The sequence below is a fragment of the Tamandua tetradactyla genome, chromosome 26, assembly GCF_023851605.1.
Source record: "Tamandua tetradactyla isolate mTamTet1 chromosome 26, mTamTet1.pri, whole genome shotgun sequence".
NCBI lineage: Eukaryota > Metazoa > Chordata > Mammalia > Pilosa > Myrmecophagidae > Tamandua > Tamandua tetradactyla.
The window spans coordinates 28,592,850-28,618,290 of NC_135352.1; the positions used below are offsets into that span (position 1 = coordinate 28,592,850).

At 45.9% G+C, this 25,441-nt stretch overlaps 1 protein-coding gene across 1 annotated transcript in view; it reads left to right on the top strand.

The window, feature by feature from the left end:
- The window catches only part of ENPP6 (ectonucleotide pyrophosphatase/phosphodiesterase 6), a 127,282-nt gene extending 105,035 nt beyond the window's left edge, over window positions 1-22,247 (top strand). The window contains exons 7-8 of the mRNA XM_077144595.1: window positions 11,993-12,116; window positions 16,690-22,247. Coding sequence (XP_077000710.1) covers window positions 11,993-12,116; window positions 16,690-16,889 — 324 coding nt within the window. The 3' untranslated portion in view covers window positions 16,890-22,247. The remainder of the gene's footprint in view (window positions 1-11,992; window positions 12,117-16,689) is intronic.
- The last annotated feature ends 3,194 nt before the right edge of the window (window positions 22,248-25,441 follow it).

The following is a 25,441-nucleotide window of genomic DNA, read 5'->3' on the forward strand; positions in this document are numbered from 1 at the left end:
CTCCAAAAACTCATAAGTTGTTCCTGAGTCCTGAGAGAAATTTGGATAGCTGTTAATCATTCCCTTTTGTTCCTCAGTTATCTAGACTTAATTCCTTGATCAGTTTACTCCTGCCCCAGAATTTATGCTTTTCTTTTGTTAAATTTTTAAGACATCACATGTAAAAATCACACACTTTCCGATTTTTTTTACTTTTAATGCAACATTGGGGTTTTATTTATCTATCTTCTTAATAATCGTAACAGGAAGTGCCCGTTCTTTCCTTAGATTTGTTTTTTTTTTACACATCCTTATTGCTTATTTTACTTTCTTGACTACAGAGAACTGAAAACCCCAATCTGTGTCGTTATTCCTGCTCCATGCCAGGCCTATTAATCCCACAGTCCTATTTGCAAAATTTCCCCCAAATGGTAAAAGAACGTTGTGTTTTCCTTTGTAACCTACATACCAGCACATCACACACGGGATGATGGTCTTGTGCTGATAGCACTTTACATCTGCAGCATGGCAGCGTTTTCAGCCTGGAAAGCAATCACTTTGGGTTTGAGTTTCTATGGCAGGGGAGTCTGTTTTCTGGCTTCGACATGATTAGGAAAACAGCTGAGTCAGGACAAGTTGATGCTGGTTGAGGGCCAATAAAGTCAAATCCTATTCCACTTTCCTTTCTCCCTCCAGCCACCTTCTGTACACATGTGAGATTTGGCTTCCCTGGTAAAACTGCCCTTCCCATATAAACACCAAGTGTCTGCCAATTTAAGCTTTGCAGACTGTCAGGCAGCTGCTCTAACAGAAGGAACTTAGACTGAGTTCATTTTTTTCTTGCAGTTACCTAGAGAACTATCACTGAAAAAAATAGAGACAGGGAGACAGATTTAATTCATCACCTGGAATTGCACCATTATCCGGTGTGACTGCTGACGCTGCCATATAAAAGCCAGCTCCTCTCCCAGTGTCTCCCCACAGTTTGCTTCCAACTCTGTACTTTTTAAATACGCAGGTTGCGTTTCCAACTCCAGGCAGTCCCTTCCCTGGCCTCCTTTCCTTCAAGGGCAGAAATCCGAAGGTGTTCAAATTCTCGGGGAACATGGTTCGGGCTCACCCTATCACATCAGGCAAGCATCTTCCTTCAAGAGCAGGGGGACAGGGCTTCCTAGCTGAGGTCCTTGCCTCCTCTCTTTCTCTAAGACTCAGCTGCTACCTTCTGGAAAAACTTTCCATTGTTTCTAATTGCCTGGGGGTCATGGACGGACTCTTTACGGGAACACTCAAGCTCTGCGGGCTCTGGCACCGGTCTTCCAGCCCAGGCTGTTTTCCCACAGAGCTCTCCTTCACTCACCCCTTCTCTGGGACAGTTCTTGGCCAAGCACACTAGGACCCTTCCTCCCCTCGGGGGGCCTGGAAATGGGCTGGGGCAGGTTGCACGGTCACAATATCTAGGGCAGTCAAAGCACACTTAGGAGGCAATTCCATTCAACTGTAAAGTTGGGTAAAATATTTGCTGAATATCTATGACATATACCTTGCAAAGTTCTCATTCCACAGTGGGGAGCCCCAGGAATCGCTGTCCTCACGAAGCTTCCAGCTCAGCCACCGGGCCAAATATGACACACCAATCAAAGAAATAAATATGCATTTACACATTGTGTTAAGTGCCAGGAAGGCAAAAGAGTGCTAAGACTCAGAATATCTGGGAGATATTCTGAGTTTAGATTGGGAGGGGGCTGTTAGGAAGATCTCCCTGAGAAAGTGACCTTGAAGCTGAAGTCTTTCAAGGTTGGGTGGTCATCCATCAGACAGAAAGGGGGGCTTTGGTTGCCAGGCCAAGGGAACAGGATGCTCAGACAACCTGAGGCAGAAAAGAGCTTTGCAAATTAGAGAAATTGAAAGAATGGGCCAAGTGGTCAAGTGTGGGGAGTGCAGGAGAGAAAAAGTCACATGAGATGGGGGGGGACAGGTAAGAAGGGGCACGACCAGGCCAGGTCATGAGAAAGACTTGGTATTTTATCTCAAGCGCAATTGGATACCCTTTCCACAAAAATTCTTATATTTCTAATGCTGACCAATAAAGAGAGACCATAATAGCACCCCATGTACCTTCAATTAGTAATAACTCCTACAGTAAAAATAATCTTCATTTATCATGGCTGGATCATTAAAAACTTTAGAATAAATCCTCCACTCCCCCCAAGAAGAGTGTCAGTGACACCCACATCAAACTATCTGACATGTTGCTGACGCTAGAGATACTAAGAAAAATTTATTTTTAACTCTCGGGTCAGCAACAGTAGCTACCTCCAAGTTATTATCTCTGAGTCTCCCAATGACTCTGCATTGTGGACATTGTTATGCTGATTTTACTGATGAATTAACTGAGGCTCAGAGAGATTCGACTGTCTTACAGAGTTACCAAGCAAGGAGTGGCAAAGCCAGGATTTGAACCCATTAGGTACAGAGTCTGCCCAGCTCTCCAAAGATCTTGTAAGTGCTCTGTGTCTCCCGTCCACATTGCTCAATGTTCTGATTTCATGTTTCAGAGTTAGGGATTCAGCCTTCTGATTCCTAGTGGGGCCTAGAGACCTGCCTCAGCCCTTCACACTAAAGAGAAGTTCCAACTCTGGTTTATTTTTTTCTTGCCTGTGTCAGCACTGCAAAAACCTCCACAGCTGCTCAGCTGTCCATTTTGCCTCCTTTTCCCTTCCTAACCCCCCAACTTCTCCCTTCTCTATCACCAATAGGAGTGTGTGCACACACTTGAACCAAAATTGTCTTGTTTCTGAGAATAATCCAGACTTAAGTGCTAGAATTAAATGTGTGGGTGGGGCAGGGGGGCAGTGAGTAAGTTCTCCCAACATAAGCCATCTCCTCTGTCCCCATGGCTGTGCTCAGGACATTCCCAAAACTTTGATAAGCCCAATAAATAGTCCTTAGAATCCCTGAATGCCCTTTCTTTCCAAATTCCTGCCTCTCTTTAGAAGCCTAATTCTTCGCTTCCATGAAAACACCCACTGAGTCCCTAATTTCTGTCTCTTTGGAATTCAAGACTCTGAACCTCTTCTCTTGGTGCAGTTGCCTATTTTTATACTCTTCAGTCCTGTAGGGAAGTTCCTTGAGGGCAGCTGTTGGCAGCTCATCTTTTTGTTTTCCTCTATGGAACCCAGGGCACAATTGAGGCTCATCATATGATCTGGATTGAATGAAATAAAAAGTATTGAGATAGTTGAATCTTGGGTGCTTATTGACAGGTTGTTCACTTTGTAGGTTCGTAAATCATGACCAAGTAAATACAGAGGAAACCCAAGTCTGGCCCTTAACTTTGGCTGATTATTAGTAGCCATAGAAGTGATTTCATTAGGGAAGTTGTTGAAACCACCAAATGGCGATTCTCAGCTTCAATCAGCTGCAGTCCAAGAATAAACTAACTGCTCTCAGCTTCCAGGGGCCACTTCCCATGGCCCCTCCTGGACACCGTCTATCTCATGCCACCATTCTCAGAAAGGGAAGATGGGGCCGGAGCCTGGCGCGAGACTGGGAACCATGCTGCTTCACTGGAGACCTTAAAGACTGTTGTCTGAGTTCTAACCTGAGAGAAACATAGCAACATTCAGGCCCAAGCTTCCAAGGAAGGCCAATGTTTTTCCCGGGAGGAAAGTTTTATTTTGAAAACTGGCAAAGGATATGAAATACCAGGCTCAGTTCTGAGGCCCGTGGTTGAATGGTGGTTGGGCCCGTGCCCAAACTAGTTGGGGAAATCAAGACAATCTGGAAAACATGGCTTCTGAGTTTTCATGGCAGCTGGAGTGGTATTGTCCAGGCCCACGTAAGAGAGCTTTAGGAAGTCTGATGTCAAGAGTTGGAAGCCTCCAGCTTTCTGGTGGTGATTGGGGTCATTTAGGAAAGCCTCCTGGGAGCCCAGGCACACCCTCCCTGCCCTTGGCACACTTCAATAAACATGAACCTGAAAAAAGAAGAAACCTTATCCACACATCCCTCCCCTCAACACATTACCCTACCCCATAGAATTAGCCGCATCAGGAATTCAGCCTTCTCTTGATCCCTGCTGATTCTGCTGTCTGGCATTTTCCATTTCAAGGTTCAAACTGTGTGTGTGGCAAGGGGCTTTTAGCAATTAAATTCCCTGCTTTCTAAGACAGAAGGAGGGGGGCTGGGAGAGGGACACTCTTTGTGGTGGCACATGGTGAGCACGCCTTGAAGGTATAACTGCCACTCCTCAGAGTCTCCAAGGAATCAGGGTAACGGGATGCCACTTTGGAGGACAATTTAAAAGAGTAATGCCACAAAATCTGAGAAACAATGGTTTGTAATAGAAGCCACAGCTCAACCTGAGCCCTCACAGCCAAACCTACCAGAGCCAAACTGTTTCCACTTTCACTGGAGTTTTAATCAAAGCCACGCTGACTTGGGTGTTATTGTGTGGCTTGGGCAGCCTGGGATGATTTCAGAAGCGTATCGTATTTTCTGGGAGGTGGAAGCTCCTGCTCTAACCAGGTCAAAGGAGAACAGACCAGATTTAACTTTTATTGGGCCCCTAATATAACTTAGGTCGATTTCCACATTTTATTTAATCTGACCAGATTTCAGTTATACTCCCCATCAGCCTAGAGATCTGCTGAGATGCCTCATCAAGGGAGGAAGTGGGGAGACATGGGGCCCTGACCCTGCTTTCCCAGAAGAATTGCACTCTCGGTGGTTAAGAGGAGTGTCAGAATGTTTAATTACCAGTAAACCAGGGTCACTTACCTGTGAGGAGAGAACACTAGAGGAAACAAGCTGGTCAGGCCTCAGTGGTCCTGCCTGCTGAAAAACAGTCCTGGGCAGGAGCTGGTTCTGGAAGGTGGTTCCTGGACTGGGAGGTGGTTCCTGGTCTGGGAGGTGGTTCCTGGACTGGAAGGTGGTTCCTGGTCTGGGAGATGGGTCCTGGACTGGGAGGTGGTTCCTGGATTGGGAAGTGGTTCCTGGACTGGGAGATGGTTCCTGGACTGGAAGGTGGTTCCTGGTCTGGGAGGTGGTTCCTGGACTGGAAGGTGGTTCCTGGTCTGGGAGGTGGTTCTTGGACTGGGAGGTGGTTCCTGGACTGGGAGGTGGTTCCTGGACTGGGAGGTGGTTCCTGGACTGGGAGGTGGTTCCTGGACTGGGAGGTGGTTCCTGGACTGGGAGGTGGTTCTTGGACTGGGAGGTGGTTCCTGGTCTGGGAGATGGTTCCTGGACTGGGAGATGGTTCCTGGTCTGGAAGGTGGTTCCTGGACTGGGAGGTGGTTCCTGGTCTGGGAGGTGGTTCCTGGACTGGAAGGTGGTTCCTGGTCTGGGAGATGGGTCCTGGACTGGGAGGTGGTTCCTGGTCTGGAAGGTGGTTCCTGGTCTGGGAGATGGGTCCTGGACTGGGAGGTGGTTCCTGGATTGGGAAGTGGTTCCTGGACTGGGAGATGGTTCCTGGACTGGAAGGTGGTTTCTGGTCTGGGAGATGGTTCCTGGACTGGAAGGTGGTTCCTGGTCTGGAAGATGGTTCCTGGACTGGGAGGTGGTTCCTGGACTGGGAGGTGGTTCCTGGTCTGGGAGGTGGTTCCTGGACTAGGAGATGGTTCCTGGTCTGGAAGATGGTTCCTGGACTGGGAGATGGTTCCTGGTCTGGAAGGTGGTTCCTGGTCTGGGAGATGGTTCCTGGTCTGGGAGGTGGTTCTTGGACTGGGAGGTGGTTCCTGGACTGGGAGGTGGTTCCTGGACTGGGAGGTGGTTCTTGGACTGGGAGGTGGTTCCTGGTCTGGGAGATGGTTCCTGGACTGGGAGATGGTTCCTGGTCTGGAAGGTGGTTCCTGGACTGGGAGGTGGTTCCTGGTCTGGGAGGTGGTTTCTGGACTGGAAGGTGGTTCCTGGTCTGGGAGATGGGTCCTGGACTGGGAGGTGGTTCCTGGATTGGGAAGTGGTTCCTGGACTGGAAGATGGTTCCTGGACTGGAAGGTGGTTCCTGGTCTGGGAGGTGGTTCCTGGACTGGAAGGTGGTTCCTGGTCTGGGAGGTGGTTCTTGGACTGGGAGGTGGTTCCTGGACTGGGAGGTGGTTCCTGGACTGGGAGGTGGTTCCTGGACTGGGAGGTGGTTCCTGGACTGGAAGGTGGTTCCTGGACTGGAAGGTGGTTCCTGGTCTGGGAGATGGTTCCTGGACTGGAAGGTGGTTCCTGGTCTGGAAGATGGTTCCTGGACTGGGAGGTGGTTCCTGGACTGGGAGGTGGTTCCTGGTCTGGGAGGTGGTTCCTGGACTGGGAGATGGTTCCTGGTCTGGAAGATGGTTCCTGGACTGGGAGGTGGCTCCTGGTCTGGGAGGTGGTTCCTGGACTGGAAGGTGGTTCCTGGACTGGGAAGTGGTTCCTGGACTGGGAGATGGTTCCTGGACTGGAAGGTGGTTCCTGGTCTGGGAGGTGGTTCCTGGTCTGGAAGATGGTTCCTGGACTGGGAGGTGGCTCCTGGTCTGGGAGGTGGTTCCTGGACTGGAAGGTGGTTCCTGGACTGGGAAGTGGTTCCTGGACTGGGAGATGGTTCCTGGACTGGAAGGTGGTTCCTGGTCTGGGAGGTGGTTCCTGGACTGGGAGGTGGCTCCTGGTCTGGAAGGTGGTTCCTGGACTGGAAGGTGGTTCCTGGACTGGAAGGTGGTTCCTGGTCTGGGAGGTGGTTCCTGGTCTGGGAGGTGGTTCCTGGTCTGGGAGGTGGTTCTTGGACTGGGAGGTGGTTCCTGGTCTGGGAGGTGGTTCTTGGACTGGAAGGTGGTTCCTGGACTGGAAGGTGGTTCCTGGACTGGGAGGTGGTTCCTGGTCTGGGAGGTGGTTCCTGGACTGGAAGGTGGTTCCTGGTCTGGGAGGTGGTTCTTGGACTGGGAGGTGGTTCCTGGACTGGGAGGTGGTTCCTGGTCTGGGAGGTGGTTCCTGGACTGGGAGGTGGTTCCTGGACTGGGAGGTGGTTCCTGGACTGGAAGGTGGTTCCTGGACTGGAAGGTGGTTCCTGGTCTGGGAGATGGTTCCTGGTCTGGAAGGTGGTTCCTGGTCTGGAAGATGGTTCCTGGACTGGGAGGTGGTTCCTGGACTGGGAGGTGGTTCCTGCTCTGGGAGGTGGTTCCTGGACTGGGAGATGGTTCCTGGTCTGGAAGATGGTTCCTGGACTGGGAGGTGGCTCCTGGTCTGGGAGGTGGTTCCTGGACTGGAAGGTGGTTCCTGGTCTGGGAGATGGTTCCTGGACTGGAAGGTGGTTCCTGGTCTGGAAGATGGTTCCTGGACTGGGAGGTGGTTCCTGGACTGGGAGGTGGTTCCTGGTCTGGGAGGTGGTTCCTGGACTGGGAGATGGTTCCTGGTCTGGAAGGTGGTTCCTGGTCTGGGAGGTGGTTCCTGGTCTGGGAGGTGGTTCCTGGTCTGGGAGGTGGTTCTTGGACTGGGAGGTGTTTCCTGGTCTGGGAGGTGGTTCTTGGACTGGGAGGTGGTTCCTGGACTGGAAGGTGGTTCCTGGACTGGGAGGTGGTTCCTGGTCTGGGAGGTGGTTCCTGGACTGGAAGGTGGTTCATGGACTGGGAGGTGGCTAGGATTCTGGTGATGGAGGCCCTGAGCACACCCTGGGAGTGAGGGTCTGGGCTGCCATACTCAGTATGCACAAAAAACCTAAGACACCAACTCTGATCTCAAGATGGCCAACCAGTACAAACGAAAACAAAAAATGTCCTTGGAAAAAAACAAATGAGAATTCAAAGCAGTACATGTTAGATGCCAAGGGAATGGCATTCTGGGGTTTTCATGCCTGACCATGCATTGAATCATCTGGGAGAAAGTATTCAAAAGAAAGAGCCCCTGCCTCCCCCTGACCCACTGAATGAAAACACCCAAGAATGGGGCTAGGGCGAGCTCTGGGCATCTCTGAGAGGCAGCCTTGGGAACTCCAGTACTGACAGTGTGTGCTTCCCAAATTACCAGGTGGATAAGAGCATTGTGCCTTTGTTGGAGGAAGGACAGATGGGGAAGTCACAGGGGCAGAGCTGGAGGAAACAGTTCCTTCTGGTTAGGCAGGGAGTCCACTACTCAGCTGTCCCATGAGTAGTGAGTTCTAGGGACAAGGCAAGAGCTTGAGGCCGCCCATGTCCCAGCAGTTGCCACCCTGCCCACCTCCTCAAGAGAAGTTCTCTCTGTGGCTTAGCAACCATCTGCTGATCTACACCAAGGGAAAGTCAAAAGGAATGGGCGAGAAATAGACGTGCTAATATATTTCAAAAACGCAACAATAAAAAATGAGTAAATGCCCAGAGAGTTTGCCAAAGCAAGTACCTGCCCATGTGCAAGCTTAGAAACGAATGAATACAAACTATTCTGGTTGCTTTCTGCTTCTTTCTGTCCATGCATCCCTCCTTCCAACCTCACCCTTATTCCTGAGGCTATACCCTCCCACCCCCCCACCAGACATCTCAGCTCAGCAACCTAAGCAAATCCTAAAATGGTGAATTCAAGGAGATGGGCCCAGGCAAGTGTCAAACAGAACAAACTACACTACTTAGGGTTTTCTGATGTGGAGGTAAGCGGTGAATGTTACATTATATATATATATATTTAATACTAAGGATGACTGGGAAAACCATCTAGTCTAGAAACCACCATTTTTATCTCATAAATCTATCCCTGACTTCCCAAATTAAAGCAAGTTTTGTGATAGACCCTGTTATGCTAAGGCAGTGATGCCGAGTTTCCTTTAAGGCAACCCCTTTAGATTAAGAACCCAAGTCTATAAGCATAGCTCAGAACCATTCTCTCCATGCTTTCTAGTGTGGAGTTATGATGATTCCTTCTCCTGCGAGTTCTGTTAGAAATTATTAGCTACAGTTTAGGGGCTTGTCAAGGAGGGGCCTGGCATTGCTTTCCACCAATATATGGGGGGCGGGGGCTGGAAGGCACCTGCAAGTGTTGAACAAACAACACCGGGTGAGAGTGTTGATTGTAAGGTGACCAACTCATCGCAGTCTGCCTGGGGACTGTCCTGGTTTTAAAATCCTGCATCCCAGGACCCCACCCATGGCCTCCTCCTAGCAGCCCCGGCGTCCCGCATGCCCAGACGCGCTGGGGCATTCATTCGTGGTCTTGACCATCACAGCAACTGTCAAGGCCCCCCACCCCCACGTCCCCCTTTTCCCTCACTCAACAGGAGCCCTATTTATAGGTGAAGGGGCTGCCTCCTCCTCTGAGTCCCACCAGGAGCCCCGAAGGGTGGGACAGGCTTCAGAGCTCGGCGTAGGTGTGCTGATTGAATACCAACGTGCTCCAATCACTGCCTTCTCTCACACGCTGGCAGGGTCACCCCCACCCCCTCCTGGAACTCCCCACCTGTGACACCCTTTCCTTCACTGCCTCTATCAGGCGAACTTCCTCCCGTCTCGGTTGCTAGGGACCTACGCCTTCTTGGCGGGTCCCTTACCTGGCCCCCCTCCCCATGCTGCAGAAGGGCCTGCCATCCCAAGGACGCAGCTGCCTGCCCTGCGAGGGGTCTGACTGTCTTAGTGATCCCAACTTAGAAACCCGCCCTCTCCTCCCAACACACATACACGTGCACACGCCCACCTGCACACACCACGCCCTCCCCCTGTACCCTTCTCTCTCACCTCCTGCCAAGTCTGGAGGGGCTGGGTACCTCCCCAGGGCGCCACTAGGTGGCACTAGGTGGCAGGCGGTGGGCCCGGCTGGCTCTGGATGGAGAGTCCTCAAGCCAGTGGCCTGGAGGCTGGAGAAGCACAGCCCCACCGGCAGGCGCTTGGGAAGATAACGTGGCACGAAGACCAAAGATGCTGCGTCCACCAGGAAAGGGAAAGGCAGGAAATCAATCAGCAGCGCGCCATTTTGTGGTTAAGGTTGTATGAGCGGCATCATCCATTCAATGGCACAGACCAAAATGATGAGCTTTTTAAACATAACCAGGTGGTTTATTGTTATTATTTTAAACAATAAGAACAGTTGTTTTGCTGGAGCAAATTGGTTATTTTAATAAAATGCTAAGATTTACCTGTGATCAGACAGATCTTCAGTGACGCTCAGGGCTTTCTCTGTTGTATGTTTGTATTCGTGGGATTTAGGCAGTGATTTCTTAATCAGGTAATCAGCCTGCTTCTCCCTCTCACCTGTTCCTTTGTCTTCGGGTACAATCACACTATGGGGCTCATGATCAGTGATGCTGTCAATTACAAAAATGTTCTATTTAGGGCTTCAGGGAGCACTGCCTTGTGGTTTGTGAGAAGGAGAAGCAACACATTAAATTAGCTGACAAAGCTAAATTAGGCTGAGTGAGATCATCACCATAGATAAAGAAAAACAACAAAAATCACTGTAAGAAGTTAGAAATGCAGTAAATTAATAAAGCATTCCCATGGAAAAAATACATGCTACAGCTGGAGAAGGCAAAACGGGGATGATGGAAACTCAGGAAACAGAGAGTCAATGAAATAGTGAGATTTGGAAAGCAGTAATTCTAGGGAGCAATTTATGGGGTGCGTCTAGATGAGTGCACCATGTGATATGACAGTTAAATAAGCAAAGGAGAGTTCAACTTTCACGGCCATCATTGTCCTCCTGTTTATGCCAGAATGCCTCGCCCACAGCCAAGGGCATCTGGAGACCAGACTGCAGCCATTTACTAAGCACCTATTGTGTGCCAGTCACTCCACATGTGTTCATTCATCCTCTAAAAAAGCCCTGCACAGCAGCGACTGCTTCCATCCCCATAATTCAGCAAGGAATCCAGAGCTCAGAGATGTTAAGTAATTTGCCCAGGATCACAGAGCTAGAAAGTGGCCAAACTGGAACTTAATCTTACATGGCCCTACATTGATCCAATTTCAAAGTCTCTTCTCTATGTTTTTGGCCCAGCCGCCCCTCGATGAGTGAAGAGGTAAGGGACGAGGTGGGAGGCGGGACACCCAGTTGTCCAGTGCTAGCAGGAGCACTGCAGTGACCTCTGGCTGTGGAATGGGGGAAATGCACACGGACCAAACCCAGCCCTGCCTCTCCCCAGCTGAGTGCCACTTAACCTCTTTGTGCTTCAGCTCCTTCGACTATAAAGTGGGGGAAATAGTATCATTCATTCAGGATTGTTGTGACAATTAAGTGGATGTCAGTTTCAGCTCTTGGTGAACTGTACACCACACTGAATGCATGGTACTATTACTATCTTGTAAGGCAACCTGTAAATTGCTGGCATTTTAACTGTTTTTATTCCACGCAGTCCCCATGGCCAGCCAATTCTACCATCTGCATTTGAAATATTTGTAATACTAACCTTTGCTTAGCAAGAAGAGGCTTGGAATATCATGAATGGATGGTACATTTGGAATGAATGGCTAGGATTGCATCTGACTGGCTACCACCTCATTAGGCTTCACAAAACCTCCTCTAAGCCTTCTGTTTCACAAGTAAGCATCTTTAGTCTAAGGAAATCTAGTTTTGAAGGGAAAAAGGGTGACAAGGAAGTGGTGGTTCCAGAATCCATGAAAATTAAAAGGAAGAGATTAAAGCCTGGATTAAAAGGAGCACAATGCTGTCTTCAAATGCTTGAAGGAATGGCTTGAAGAAGGGACTGATTTATTCTGAGTAGCTCCTGGGGGTGGAGCTGGAGGCAGCAAAAGGATAGGGTAATATGTACGGCAGAAAGGGCACTGAGGTGGTAGTGAGAAAAATGAGGTGGTTGGAATTGGTGCGCTTCAATCTTCCTTCTCTTTCTAACATGCAATATTTAGTGCCTCTAAAATTTATTACGAGCTACAATTCAGCTCCATAGAGGAAAAAATCTTCATAGCTAGCGTTCTTCGGCAATTTAATGGGTTGCCTTCAAAGGCTGGAGTAACCTGGAGTAGGAAGCAGAGGTGATCCAACCTCAGAGGAACCCACACGTTGGGTGGGGGCTTATGTCAGATGCTCAGTAATCGTGACTGCCCGGGACATCACATAATGTAGTTGCCTTACTTGATTTCAGAGTCGAGAGATGCTTCCATTTTGGATGAACAGCACTGGCAAGAGGGAAGGCTGGCAGCGCGGGTGGCATGGATATGACAACGAACTCATGGACATGAGGGGCATCTTCTTGGCCTTCGGACCTGGTAGGCAGGAAATGACCAAATCCTCTTCTCCGGTCATTCCCAGAGGTGTCTCCCCATAGGGGCTAATGGCCTAGTAAAGGCTGGAGGGATTTTTTATGGATCCTCTTTATGAGCCATGCTGAGCAAACCCAGCTGGTCTCCATGAAACGTCTCTTGCTGGCTTCTTTTCAAATGCTTCTTGGGTTTGGCAAATGTAGCCAAATACTTTTCCTTGTAAATCTTCAACCCAGAGTGCAGTGAAGAAAATGTATTCCACATGTATGTGATTCCTTTTTTTTTACTTAATTCATCACAATGTTATTTCATAGCTATCTGGTGTCCAAAGAAGCTTATCAGATGCCAGGTCACTGACATTGCGCATCTCGAGGTTGATGTGTCTCCTTCATGGTGTCTGGTCTTTCTGCAGCCCCTCCTTGTTTAGAGCACCCACCCCTCTGAGGTTCATTCACTTTAGGGCCCAACCAGAAGCTAGGATGTGCTTGAGGGCAGATTCAGAAATGACCTTGGGACTGACCTTGAGAATGAGCCAGAATGACTAGATGGGGATGAAAGCCATTTTGCTGTGCCTTCTCCGATCACATTAATTCCTAGGGCTAGAAGGGAGATACAGAGGGCCTATTGGGGCACTTGCTTTAATTGATACAGCACATAAATTCACATTTTAGAAAATGTCGTCACATACTCTAAAGACCATACTGTTGCCTGAACAGTCACTTCCTTAAAACAAAACAAAACAAAACAAAAATCCAAAAAGAATTTAAACAACCATCAACAATTGTTCCATTGGTTCGTGAAACTGCTCTTTTTTCTTACTACTGTCTACTATATTAAATTTGATAAGCTTACTTTGGCAATCAAATTCCAAATCCTTTTTTTCAGATGTCAGTCAAAATGTTTCAGCCCATAAAAGTCCATACTTTCCATTCATGTTGTCTTAGTTTGCAGGGCTACTCTAACATATTCTAAGATTAGTTGGCTTAAACAACAGGAATCTAATGGTTCACAGTTTTGGAAGCTATTAGTCCAAAATCACGTGTTGTCAGGCCATGCTTTCTCTGAAGTTGGTGGCATTGTGGTGGTGACTTGGTGGCCGTCTACAACTCCATCTCTGCCTCTGTCACATGGTCATCTTCTGTCTCCTCCTCTGGCTTCTACTGATAGACTTCGTCCGAATTTCCTCTGCTTATAAGGATTGCATTCTTATTGGAGTTCTATCCTGACTCAGTTTGGCCTCATTTTAATAGAATCTTCAAAGAGCCCATGTACCAAGTGAATTAATATGCTCAGGACTAGGCTTTAGGAATTGAACATGTCTTTGTGGGGAACGTGATCCAATCTACCACCCAAATGATGGGTTGGAGCCACACTTGGGAGCCTTGCTGTTCTCCATGTAGCAAGACTAATAATATGCATCAGCTCAGCTCATTCCATCTGCTGGTCTGCCTTGGTGCGCTCTACTACCACACATAGCTGTTTAGAACTTGGGGGTGCCAGATTTGCAGCCTCCTCAGTTGCTTCTGGGAGCCTGAGATTAGGAAATGCTTTAGTCTCAATCCTTTCCTATGTGTGATCTGAGTTCCTAAGTCCTGAAGTGACCATCAGAACCAGTAGCAGCCAACATTTACAGAGTGCTAACTGGGTTCACCACACTGGCCCAAGAGAGAGGTAAGAGGTTGTCGGAGCACGCAGCTATTAACCCCCTGCCAGTCCAGCCTGAGCTCAGAAATGCAGGGCTCAAAAGGGAAGGGAATTGGGAAGGGAGCCTTGAGGACCACGCTGAGGTCTGCTGTTCGATTATGTTGGAGATGGTCCGGGGCTCTGGACTCTCTATGGGCCAGCACTACACAGCAGGGCTCTCAATCAAACACAGCACCTCTGCCTTCTCCCAAACAGAGAAATAAGATCACCAATGCAAAAGAGTTGTCTGTGAAGGAGTGAATATAAGCAAGAGGCTCAGGCATATTTTAAAGCAGAACCAAATCTCGCCCCAAATCAAAAACTTTAAGGAACACTATGCAAAACTGGATTAGCTTAAAATTAAATCCAGTGAGGAAATTTTGTCCATTAACAAAGGCCTCCATCATATGGGCTCTTAAAACTAAGAGCCCTTGGTCTTTAACAGACAGAAGACGACCCCTGATCAAAATGGACAGGGCTAATTGCAAAAACGTTTCCAGGCAGATACATCCTTGAGAGCTTCCCGCAAACTGTCACATTTCTGGCTCCAATTCTAATGAAAGATGGAACAGTTTTACACACTGACTGTTTACTCAGAAGAAAATTTAAGAGCAAGTCCTTTAATAGCTGTCTAGCTGCACTTCAAGATAAAGGTACGTCCCTCCTGATTAATTGTAGGTGCTTCTTATTTAGGGTGGAAGCCGGGCATCAGTGCAGCTGCCCAGATACAGCCTTAAAAGTCAGTAAGACTGGCCCAGCAAAGAGAAAGGGAAATAATTCTGGGAGGGAGTCTCACTCTGGTAAATCCCAGTTTCTAAACTGAGCAGCCTAATCTTGCCCTGGAGAACTCCACATTTGAGATAAGACAGCAGCATGGTAATTCAGTGAGCCACCTACAAGCTAAGAAGCTTCACTCGGAAGGCAGCCCAAGGTGGCCAGATACAGCAAGAGGCTGCAGAACCTTTTCTCTTTAGGGGGACTGTTTTTAATATCAAGAACTATTGAACCCATGGTAGTAACTTGAATTCCCAGTCCAGGCTCAAAGGCAGAAAATGTGACCAGAAAGGTTAAATAGCTTTTCTGAGGTTATCTACCTCGTAAATAGTTGTAAGCTGGTTGCAGGGCTCCATGTTTTTTAGCATGTCCTCTACTGTCTCTTTTTACTGAATTCAACTTTGATTCTCTAAAGTGAGTAAAACCCATCATTTTGGAAGTTGCTTGGATCTACCATATTCTGTGGCAGAGTTTTCTGTATATAAATTTCTTCCATATTTATAATTCCAGGGATAATAACAAGAATAGAATTTGGCATTGGTACTTTGGGATAGGTTGCTGTTGTTTGTTTGCTTTTTAAATAAAATATGTGCTTACGTCAGCAAAGCAATTATAGAGATTATTTTCTAAGATAGAAAGACTGACATTACAGTCCCCAAACTAACCATTTCCTTTAAAATTTTAAATGAACTAAAAGCCAATGTCGGGTCTTTATTGATGGATAAAATCCTCCTCTGAATTAACCTTAATGTAATTTTAGGTATTATGTTGAAAGCTGTGGTTTGGCATCTGAATCAGCTTCTTTGTATCATTGGACTCTTATATCCACTATTTAAACAGACAAGTGTTTTGTATTTAGGATCATTAATGTCCCCTTTGGAAAAAGAGAAGGTGATGCTTTTGATTGAAGTCCTTCTGATGATATGCAGAATCTACTGCAGTGCCCTTATTTATTATGCTCTGTGCTAGTTTCTCAGCTGCTAAGACAAATACCATGCAATGGGTAGGTTTAAAAATAGGAATTTATTAGCCCATAATTTCATAGTCTAGTAGGTGTGCTACCTCCCAGGGTTGATATCTTCTGACTGGTTGCCAATCTTTGGGGCTCCTTGGCTTTTCTGTCATGTGGCAATGCACATGATGGTGTCTTCTCCTTTCTCTCCTACCTTCTGTTGACTACCAACCTCTGTCTGTTCCCTGTGGCTTCTCTTTCTATGTCCAATGGAATATAAGGATTTCAGCCATACTGGGTTAAGGCCACCCTTGTTCACTTTGGGCACACATTAGCTATTAGCAACTTCCAGCGTCCTGTTCACAAATGGGTTCACACTCACAGAACTGGGAGTTGGGGCCTGACCGTGCCTTTTGTGAGGGACATGATTTTGTCCCCAACGGGCATTCATCCACTACTGCTCGAGTGTGGTGGGGGGCCCCAGTGGGAACACAGCACACTTGTACCTTAGATCTCTTTGTGCCTTCATGTGGGGCCCTAATTCTGGCATCCATTCACTTATTTCCCACATGGCTGGGTTATTTTATCTCCACTGAAAAGCTCCCAAGGAACATTCCATCACCTTCCAAATTAATTGAGAAAATTTTGCTGTATCTGCTGAGTTAGCCAGCATTGAGGAAACGGCATGGCTTCCCATCCCAGGAAGTCCTGTAACCTAGAAGAGAAACATCCTTACATTGCTCTGGGACCTCTACTAAAAAAAATCAGTGCCCAGGCTAACCAGTCCCTGCTAGATAAACATTCTGGAAGAGAAGCATAAGGTTTAATTTGGATAAGGAGAGCCCAGCAAGACAGTCAATCTTCTGGGACCACACCTGCTCTTGGCAGAAATGGGCAGCCCAGATGGCCCTTCAACCCCTCCAGGAAAACTCTGTCTTACAAGGAGAGTCTGTTTGCTGGCTTTTCTTATAAAGATACTCATGCTCACAAGCCAATGAAAGCACCTTTCCTAACCTGCAGCCTTCCGATTAGCAATGGCTCATCCTCGCCCTGCTAATGGAGTTGCTCTTCCAATGCCAGAGTTCCTGGAGCATTTTCCTTCCATTCTGTGATTCGGTCCCTCTTTGCCCTGCCCGTGACCGTGATCGCCTGTTTGCCTTTCCCTTTCAGATTTCAAATCCCACTTCAGGGCCGCGCCCATCCGATCCGTGGACGTCTACAATGTCATGTGCAATGTGGCCGGCATCGCCCCGCTGCCCAACAACGGGTCCTGGTCCAGGGTGGTATGCATGCTGAAGGCCAGTGCCACGGCCCCCCGCCCGGTCAGCAGCTGCGCCCTGGCCTTGCTGCTCCTCTCCCTGTTTGCGTGACTGACCTCATTGTTCCCAGATCCCGTCAGCAGATGTGCCTCCAAAGTGGAAGCTTGTTTTCATTTTCTCTTTGAGTAATAGCTTCATTAACACAATCAAGGCCATAGAGATTGTAAATACATTTTCCCTGGATGTTTCTATACCTCAGAGTCACTACTTCTTAAAAAAAAACAAAAACAACCCACAACTCTTTGTTTCCTAAGGTAAGGAAAATCCCAGGATTTGTCCCACTAGATTTCTTCCCTCCTGTCTGAGCAGGAGGCTGCCCCTGGAGCAAATAGAACTTGAGAGGATGGTGCCCGGTGGTCCTGGGCCCACCCTGTTGGGCCTTGCACAAAGCTGCCCCTCAGGTCAGGTCTTCAGCTGTGCCCTGTGTACATCCAGGAACCGTTCTCGGAATTTGCAGTCACAACCCTGTCCTGCTCCTTTCTTCCCAGAAGAGGAGGCCTACATTAAAGCAATAGCTGCTGCTGTCAGATTCTGACCCAGTTTTATGGAGTTTTTTGGTTCATTTTTATACAAAGTCTCCAGCAAGGGCCTGTCTCAGCTTGGATCCCCAGTCAACCAAAATCAGTAAGTATTCGAGAATTCATAGAACAAAGTAAAATACATCAGTTTCCCTAAAGTCGGCATGGGCAACAATTTCTCCCTGGCCTTGAGAAGCAGGAAAGCTTAGCTGGATAGGGGCTTCTGTGAGAATGACCACAGTCTAACACGGCATGTGGCTGTGGATCAGTATTGTTGATTGATGGATGGATTCCTGCCTGGCTGCCTGGCTGCCTGGGCAAAGGTTTACAAAGAGACTGCCCCTCTTTGGAGGCCGAATTTGGAGTGTAGACCTGAGCCCCACCTGACATATCATTGCAGGTTGGGAAAGGGATGTCTTACTGATGAGAATATGGAACTCATAGCCAGAAAACTCAGTTCATTGCATGGAATGATGGTGTGTTAAGCCTAAGTTTTATGCACCAGTGGTCCTGAAGCAATGCTTTCTTCGTCACAGCAACGTGAGTCTTTGAGTGACCCCAAATTCCAAAGGAAAGGGCACAGAGGGAGAGCCTGGTGGAGGTGAGTTCCAATCACAGACCAACTAGCCATTTTGGGAAACCAGTTTGCTCAAGGTGCCTCCTCAGCGTCCTAAGTTCTTTAGAAACTGTGAGAAAAGCCACTGAACCCAAGTGGAAATATTTTTAGTTTAGTTATCTAAGTTTACTGTAGGAGACTTTGTCATAAAACAAGGGCTAACTGCATTTTAAATGATTGGAGACACGTATATATATGCACCATACCATATCTCATTTCATTAAAACCGAGCTTGCACTAAATGAGGCACATCTGCAAATGGGACTTATTTTTGGTCAGGAAAAGTCAACATACAAGGTCTCTTTTATATGAAGCTTTTACCTGGTGTTTACCCTGAAGAAATGAATATCAACCCTTACCCTGATTGTAGAGTGCTGGGAGCTGTCTTAGCACTATGAATGATGAGGGCAAAGATTGCTGACTTAAAAAAAAATTCAATTTATCTTCACAAAAGATTTCTATAATAGTACTAAGCATTTAAGTAACACTTTTTAAAGCTCCAGCAAGCCAGTGAATCAATTGGAAAGAAGGCAAATCAGCTTTTGTTTTCTGGCTGAAAGCAAATTAGTGCTTTCAGAACATTGGCAGTGGTTGTTGAAACAGGCATCTATTGTTCAAAGTTTTCTTTCTCCTTAAGGGACTGTGTTGTAGTGAATTCACTGGAGCCCATTTCCCCCCCATGTGAAGGCTGGATTCTTATGCAGATATCCAAGTGAGTAAATTAAAAATGGAGCACCAAAATCGAGAGTGACCTGAACATGCACACACTTTCATTTTTCCTTTCTCTTCTGTTATACAATTTTTCTACCTCAATCATCCTTCAAAACTTAAAGTTAAATAATAAAACTTCAGAAATCTTCCTGACAAGCTGTAGTTGCTTGGTCAATATTTGTCAAATAAATGAATGAGAATGAGATACAAAAGGAATTAGGAATGTTGATAAATAATAAAGAAAAGTCAGGCACTGAATAGAAAGAATCCGTTTTGACCAAAATAATGCATATATTTTAGTGTCTGAATGTTTTGGCTAAACATTTTTTTCCCTTTGATTATTTGTTTAGTGTTACATTATTTTTCCCAGGAAAATCCACTTTTTCTAAATGTGTTTGCATCATAGGAATAAAATACACTAGAAATATATATGGACACCTTTTCTTCTGCATTATTTTACTACTTTTCTGCTACTTCCAGGAAGAGGATAATTGGGCTGACCTGCAAACAACCAGGGATAAATGAAGAGAATTATCCTTAAATTAAGGAGGAGATGAATGGCTATGTCCTCTGCCCATAGGCTTAATCTCCAGAATCCAATTCAATTAAGTTCTGAAGACCTAAGCAAAAACTAGAACAGGCTCAGGAAATTCTCTCTAGCTTAGAAATGTCCTGAATTACAAAGTCCAGATCTCTTTACTTTTAAAGGGACCCTAGAAATCTATATCAGGTTTGAATCCAGGTGTAGATAGCTGTTTGCAGACTTTCTGGGATTTAAGAATCCTCTGGCCCCACCTCCGGAGATGTGGGTTCAAAGCATTTGGTGTGGGGTCTCAGACAACACTTTTAAGGTCTCGGTTTCCTCTAAGGAGAGGTGGGTTCTGACCTGGCATTCTGCTTCTGGTGTTGGTACTGGTTCCAGCAGATCCGAGTCTTCTGAGAGTCGTTCCATGAACAGCCAGTTGTCCAGAGGCCACAAGGCTGACCTTGGCTCCTGACCCCAGTTGGGTCAAGCTTCCAGTCCTCCTGACACCAAAGCAGATCCATAAGCCCCAGTGGTCAGGGGCAGAACCAAAAAGTCAAAGTTGACTTCCCCACACCCCACTCCTTTTGGGTCACAGATCCCAGCGGTGCTACCAGATGAACTCAGACATTATTAAAGAGCTATTTTATGAATTTTGTGCAAAAGCGTTTTGCATTTCTGTAAATATCAAGAGATTTCCAAATGTGAATGTGTGTTGAATCTTTTTAATCAACTGTGATAGACTGAAGTCAGGTACTGTCAGCTATTTGCTTGGAGGAAGGGAGCTGGTTGTCTGGGCAGAATGATGAAACACAAGACATTTGAAATCTGGTCTCAGGTATATGTTTATATGTTGTTTTGAAATCATAAAATAGCACTTAGTCCAATGCCTCAAATGTTTAATTCATGTCCCATAAACATGTGGAATGAAAGAAAGGAATGAATGCCATTAAGGGGATTTGTTTGATCCTTAAATACTCTCTTTATCTGTAGTTCCTCAAATTAAATGAACCTTCCACTTTTGGCTTGTTGCCTTTTCTCATCACCCTGCTAACAATACAGGAACACCTTATTTCATGGGGTGAACATGTTCCATCTCATGCTTATACACTGTACTTTAGAAAAGGAAGAAAAGAAGGAAGGGAAGGAGGAAGGAGATTATATTTTAAATACACTAAGCATATTTACTGTTTTTCAAAATAAAGGATGCATAAGTCACATATCAAGCAATTCATTTGTTTAAAGTATATTATTCAATGGCTATTGGTACATTCACAGAGTTGTGCAACCATCACTACAAACAATTTTAGTTCAATTCTATCACCTCAAGAAGAAACTCCACAATCATTAGAGTTACTCCCCATTTCCTCTCTACCTCCTCCTTTCTTTTGCCCCCACCCCTGCAGCTCTAGGAAGTTACTAATCTACTTTTGGTCTCCAATAGATTACCCTACGTTGGACATTTCATATAAATGGAATCGTGCATATGTTGTCTTTTGTGACTGGCTTCTTTCACCTAGCATAAAGTTTTCAAGGTTCATGTGTGTTGGGGCATGCATCAGTACTTCAATCCTTTTTATTGCTAAATAATAATCCATTGTGTGGCTATACAGTACCTTATTTTATTTATTCATTCATCAGTTGATGGAAATTTGGAGTTTTCCCACTTTGTGTGTATTGTGAGCAATGCTGCTATGAACATCTGTGTACAAGTTTTTGTGGACATATGTTTTCATTTCTCTTGGGTCTATCAGCAGAAGTGAAGTTGTTGGGTCATATGGTAACTCTATGTTTAAACTTTTGAAGAACCTCCAGACAATTTTTCAAAGCTTATTTCTGTAGTGGAAAAGTTAAGCCTACCTTCTAACTCATAGTTATGCCTAAGAGTTACTTCCGGAGGACCTCTTTTGTTACTCAGATGTAGCTTCTCTCTCTCTCTAAGCTCAACTCTGCAAGTATAATCAATACGCTCCCCTCTACATGGGGCATGACATCCAGGGGTGAAAATCTCCCTAACAACATGGGATATGACTCCCAGGGATGATCCTGGCCCTGGCACCATGGGATCAACAGTGCCTTCCTGACCAAAAGGGTGAAAAGAAATATAACAAAATAAGGTATCAGCAGCTAATAGAGTTAAATAGAGTCAAGAGGCTATTCTCGAGGCTACTCTTACTCTAGCTTCAGCAAAATATTGCTATTTGCCAGGGTTTGTCAAACTCCAACCCAAACCATTCCTGAGAACCCTAAAGAACACCTAGGGCTTTATCTGAGATTCTAGAAAAGTTTCACATAGTAAGATTACTTTTCAGAAACCTACAACCTCCAGATGGGTTTCTAGACCAGATAAGTCCTGAAATGCAAAGTGTCCAGCTTCTCCAAGAACATCAACTAGTTCCATCTCCCTATCCCATATCAACAGCCCTTTCCAATAGTTAGAATGGGCATAGCCCAGATGCCCTTAAAGATTGGGAAAAAGATCAAAGAAAAAGGAGGAGTTATAACAGAGAAGATAGGATTTAACAAATGAGTATGACTGCTGAATCATTATATTGGAATTTCTTTCAGTTTCCAGGGCTTTGTAGCAGCCAGAAGGAAAAACCTAAAATTGTGGAACTGTAGCCCACACCAAATTCTTAAATCTGTTCTATAGTTACTTGTTACAATGTACTTTGAAATTTATTGCTTTTTTTGTGTATATGTTATATCTCACAATAAAAAATATATATAAAAAAAGAGATTAGCAAGTATACGGACTAGTCTAGGCAAGAATGTACGGGAAGCTGAGAGGTGTGGAAAAGGACACAGTCTATGGGTGAGCCACTGCCTCACTCCAGAAAAGAGCAAAGCAGCTGCAGTCCTGCCATGTTATAACACCATAGGCTAAACAAGAACAAGGATTCCTGTTGGGTGTATGGGATAGTCAGGGGTTTGGATTTGATTTTTTTTTAATTTGGTTTTTATTTATGCATCCACTATGCTTCTCTGTTTCTCACACAAAAATAACTCAAGATAAGTAAAGTGAAACATCTTATAAAGGACTCAGACTTTCACATGCGTTTTGATTTCTTCTGTAGTCTTTTGGTGAAAAGTTTATACTGGTTACTTGTAATAAACTTTTCCTTGAGTCTTGGACTTAGATTCACTGGCCATGGATTTCTTTAATTCATTTTCAAGTTTTAGAATGAATATTTAAAAAATGGTATACAAATAAATATAAGTATCATACAAATTAATACAAAATACAAACACAAAAATAGTATAATATTATTATATATAACCATATGTCTCTTGGTGGTTGGGAAAAATATAACCATTCTTACACAGAAGCCTGATATCTGCTAACCAACCTATGAATCACGAAAAGGGGGAGTCTGTTCCTAGCTTGAGTAGGAAACATAAGTCTACAGTAAATTGGGTTACAGCCAGAAATAGTAGTTCCTCAGTTTATTGAATGCTAAACATTAGCTACAGGATAAAATGCCTCAGTATCCTAAGATTTATTGGGGTGGGGAAGGGGTTGGTGGTGGAGAGGGTTGAGAAATTGGATACAATTTTTTATTACAGCCGTAACACCAGTGTCAGGGTTCATGATTTGTGTGCAGGAAACATGCTCTTTAATAATCCTCCCTTGCTTCTCATATCTACCTTGAGCATCATCAAGAGAAAAGCTATAGAAGGATGCTGAGTTGCTCCCAGCTATTTTGGGGCTATGCCAGACACCCGCATTTGCACGTCCGTATACTTAATGTTGCATCTTAACTTTTGCCTTCCATCATTGGAGAATGCTTCAAGATTTCTGGGCCAGGGCACTGCATCCTTGCTGGCTGTCAGTATCTGAGACCCTCCAGGCTTGGCTTGGCTGGGATGAGCTGTCTAAAGTTCCCTTCACAGGTTTCAGCCACCCTGGCCCTCTGCCAAGTACAGGCCATTCATTACACCGTGTCAGTATTGCCAAAGGGGAGAAAAGTTGTTCAGAATCCAAGGATTCAAATCAAAGTCAGGAGACAGAGAGGGAGCCAAAAGGTGTGTTATGCTAGAAGGCCCAGGGGAAGGAGGGACATGTGGTAAGTGTCTATACTGTTAAGACCAAGAAATAGAGGAAGTCATGAAGATGAATGCACAGAGTTCTGGAGTTAACTCCCCAGACGCTGTGTCCCTGCTGGGGCATACGAAGAAGCATCTCGCTGGGCCAGGGAGACCTCTTAAGAAGCATCACTGTGGTGGTTCAAATGATCACTGGAACATTCCAAAGGACTCATGTTGGCCTGATCGACCCTGAGGCTACCAGAACTCCCGCTATCTGGTCCTCTGAAAGGAGCTCATGCAGCGTCCCTCCCTTTATCCTTCCATCAGACCACATCCCTGGGGGCTAACCTTGCCTCCCTGCGCACAGTCAGAGCTTTCCAAACTGGGGTTCACATTTTTGCTAGAAGCCCTCATAATAAGACACGATTCCAAATCATGCAGCTTAGCTCTGCTCTTGAGAAAGAATGATTAATTTTTTTTCCTCTTAAAATAGTTTTCCGTTATGTAATTGCCTGAGGAGTTCATACTCTCGGCAAGTTTAAAAGACAACCAGTTTTATCGGATTAGGGCAGCGTGCTGGTCTGATGACTTCTGCATATCCAGATCCTGGAACAGTGTGGGACACACAGTGGGCCCTCAAATATTTGAAGGACGGGTGAATCTAGATTTAAAAAAAGACTGTGCTGACTATGTAATAAAATTATTAGAACTTCTAGAACTGCCTCTTGGATAACCTGCCCCATGCCAAATGAGCCCCTCCAGAGAAAATTCAGAATGAGAGAAAGGAATGGCTCACAAAGCACCCTTCCAATCGCTTCTGGATTCAATCCAGCTCATCAAGGATTTCTCGAGCTCTTCCTTCACACCAGGGACCCTGCGACACTCTCTAGAGCTACAGAGAATTTAAAAATACAGTCATTGTTCTCACAACAGGAACTTACAGTGTAGGCAGTTCATCGCTTCCATTTTGGAGCAGAGTTGAATTCCCATTTCCATGGGACAAAATGTTCTGGTTGCTACAGGCAATGCATGGAGAGAATTTCACAGAAAGCAGGAGTGGCACAAGAAAAGAAGGCATCTGTGCTAACGCAGAGAAGCTGGGAGGAGGAAGCCCAACCACCCGTGCTCCCGAGGGGTCCTCTCCACTGCCTTCTTTGGGATCTTGCTCTTGGCAGCCAATGCCCACCCACTCCAATCTGCTTACCTCGCCTGCATAGTTGTCTCTCAGCAAAAGCAAAGATGAGCATTTTACTTACCTGCTTAAAGTTGCCCTTGTCTTCCTCACCCCTATAAATTCCACACTCTGCCTCCAACCCAACAAAGTCTGACTTTGCCCTACACCTGTTGATGCTCCATATTGAACTTCTCAGCTGAGCCCCTGGACTGTGCCATTTGCAACTCTTTTGCATTGGCCCCATGTCTGGGATGCCCCTTCCCATTCTCCATCTAGCAAACATTTATTTATCCTTCATATCCTATTTTCTCTGTGGTGCCTTTGTCATATCCTTTTATTCTTTCTTTTATTGCAAAACATGTCACATTGATATTGTCATAATTTGTTTTCAAGCTGCCCCAACTAGACTGTAAATTGAACAGGATGCTGGGATTGTGTCTTCTCATTTCGTGGATCTTCCATGGCACACACTGAAGTCTGCCACAGAACAGTCGATAATTGCCTATCTACTAAATGAACAAATGATTAAACAAATGAATGAATGAAGTGAAAAGGTTAGGATATTCTGGATGGAAATTTGCCTGAGCTTATTCTCATAGTAGCAATGGAAAAGCCATTTTCCATTTTCATAGGAAAAGCCAGATGCAGGAAATGTTTTTGTAGAAAGTAGCAGAATTTGACAAATGCCTGGCCGTGTGGCAGGTAACCCAAAGAGGCAAGGGTTCCGTCTGCCTTTCAGCAGGCCCCACCTTTAATGATGAAGAAAAGGAAGTAGAGCAGATGGGAGGAAAGGAGAAAGAGATAAATTAGCTCTGTCTTCACCGGGTTTAATGGGACTTTTCAACAAGGCTCTAACACAAGCGTGCACCATCATTTTTCCTACCCCAGGCACTGCCTCTTTCCTTCTCAAGCCTTCAGGGTCTGATTTCGCCTTTCATACTGCAAGGTAAGAAGAGGGAGAGGGAAATGAGAATGAGCAGCAAGGGGAAGTGGAGAAGAACTTTCAGGGGAAGGATTGGAGGGTTTAAAAAA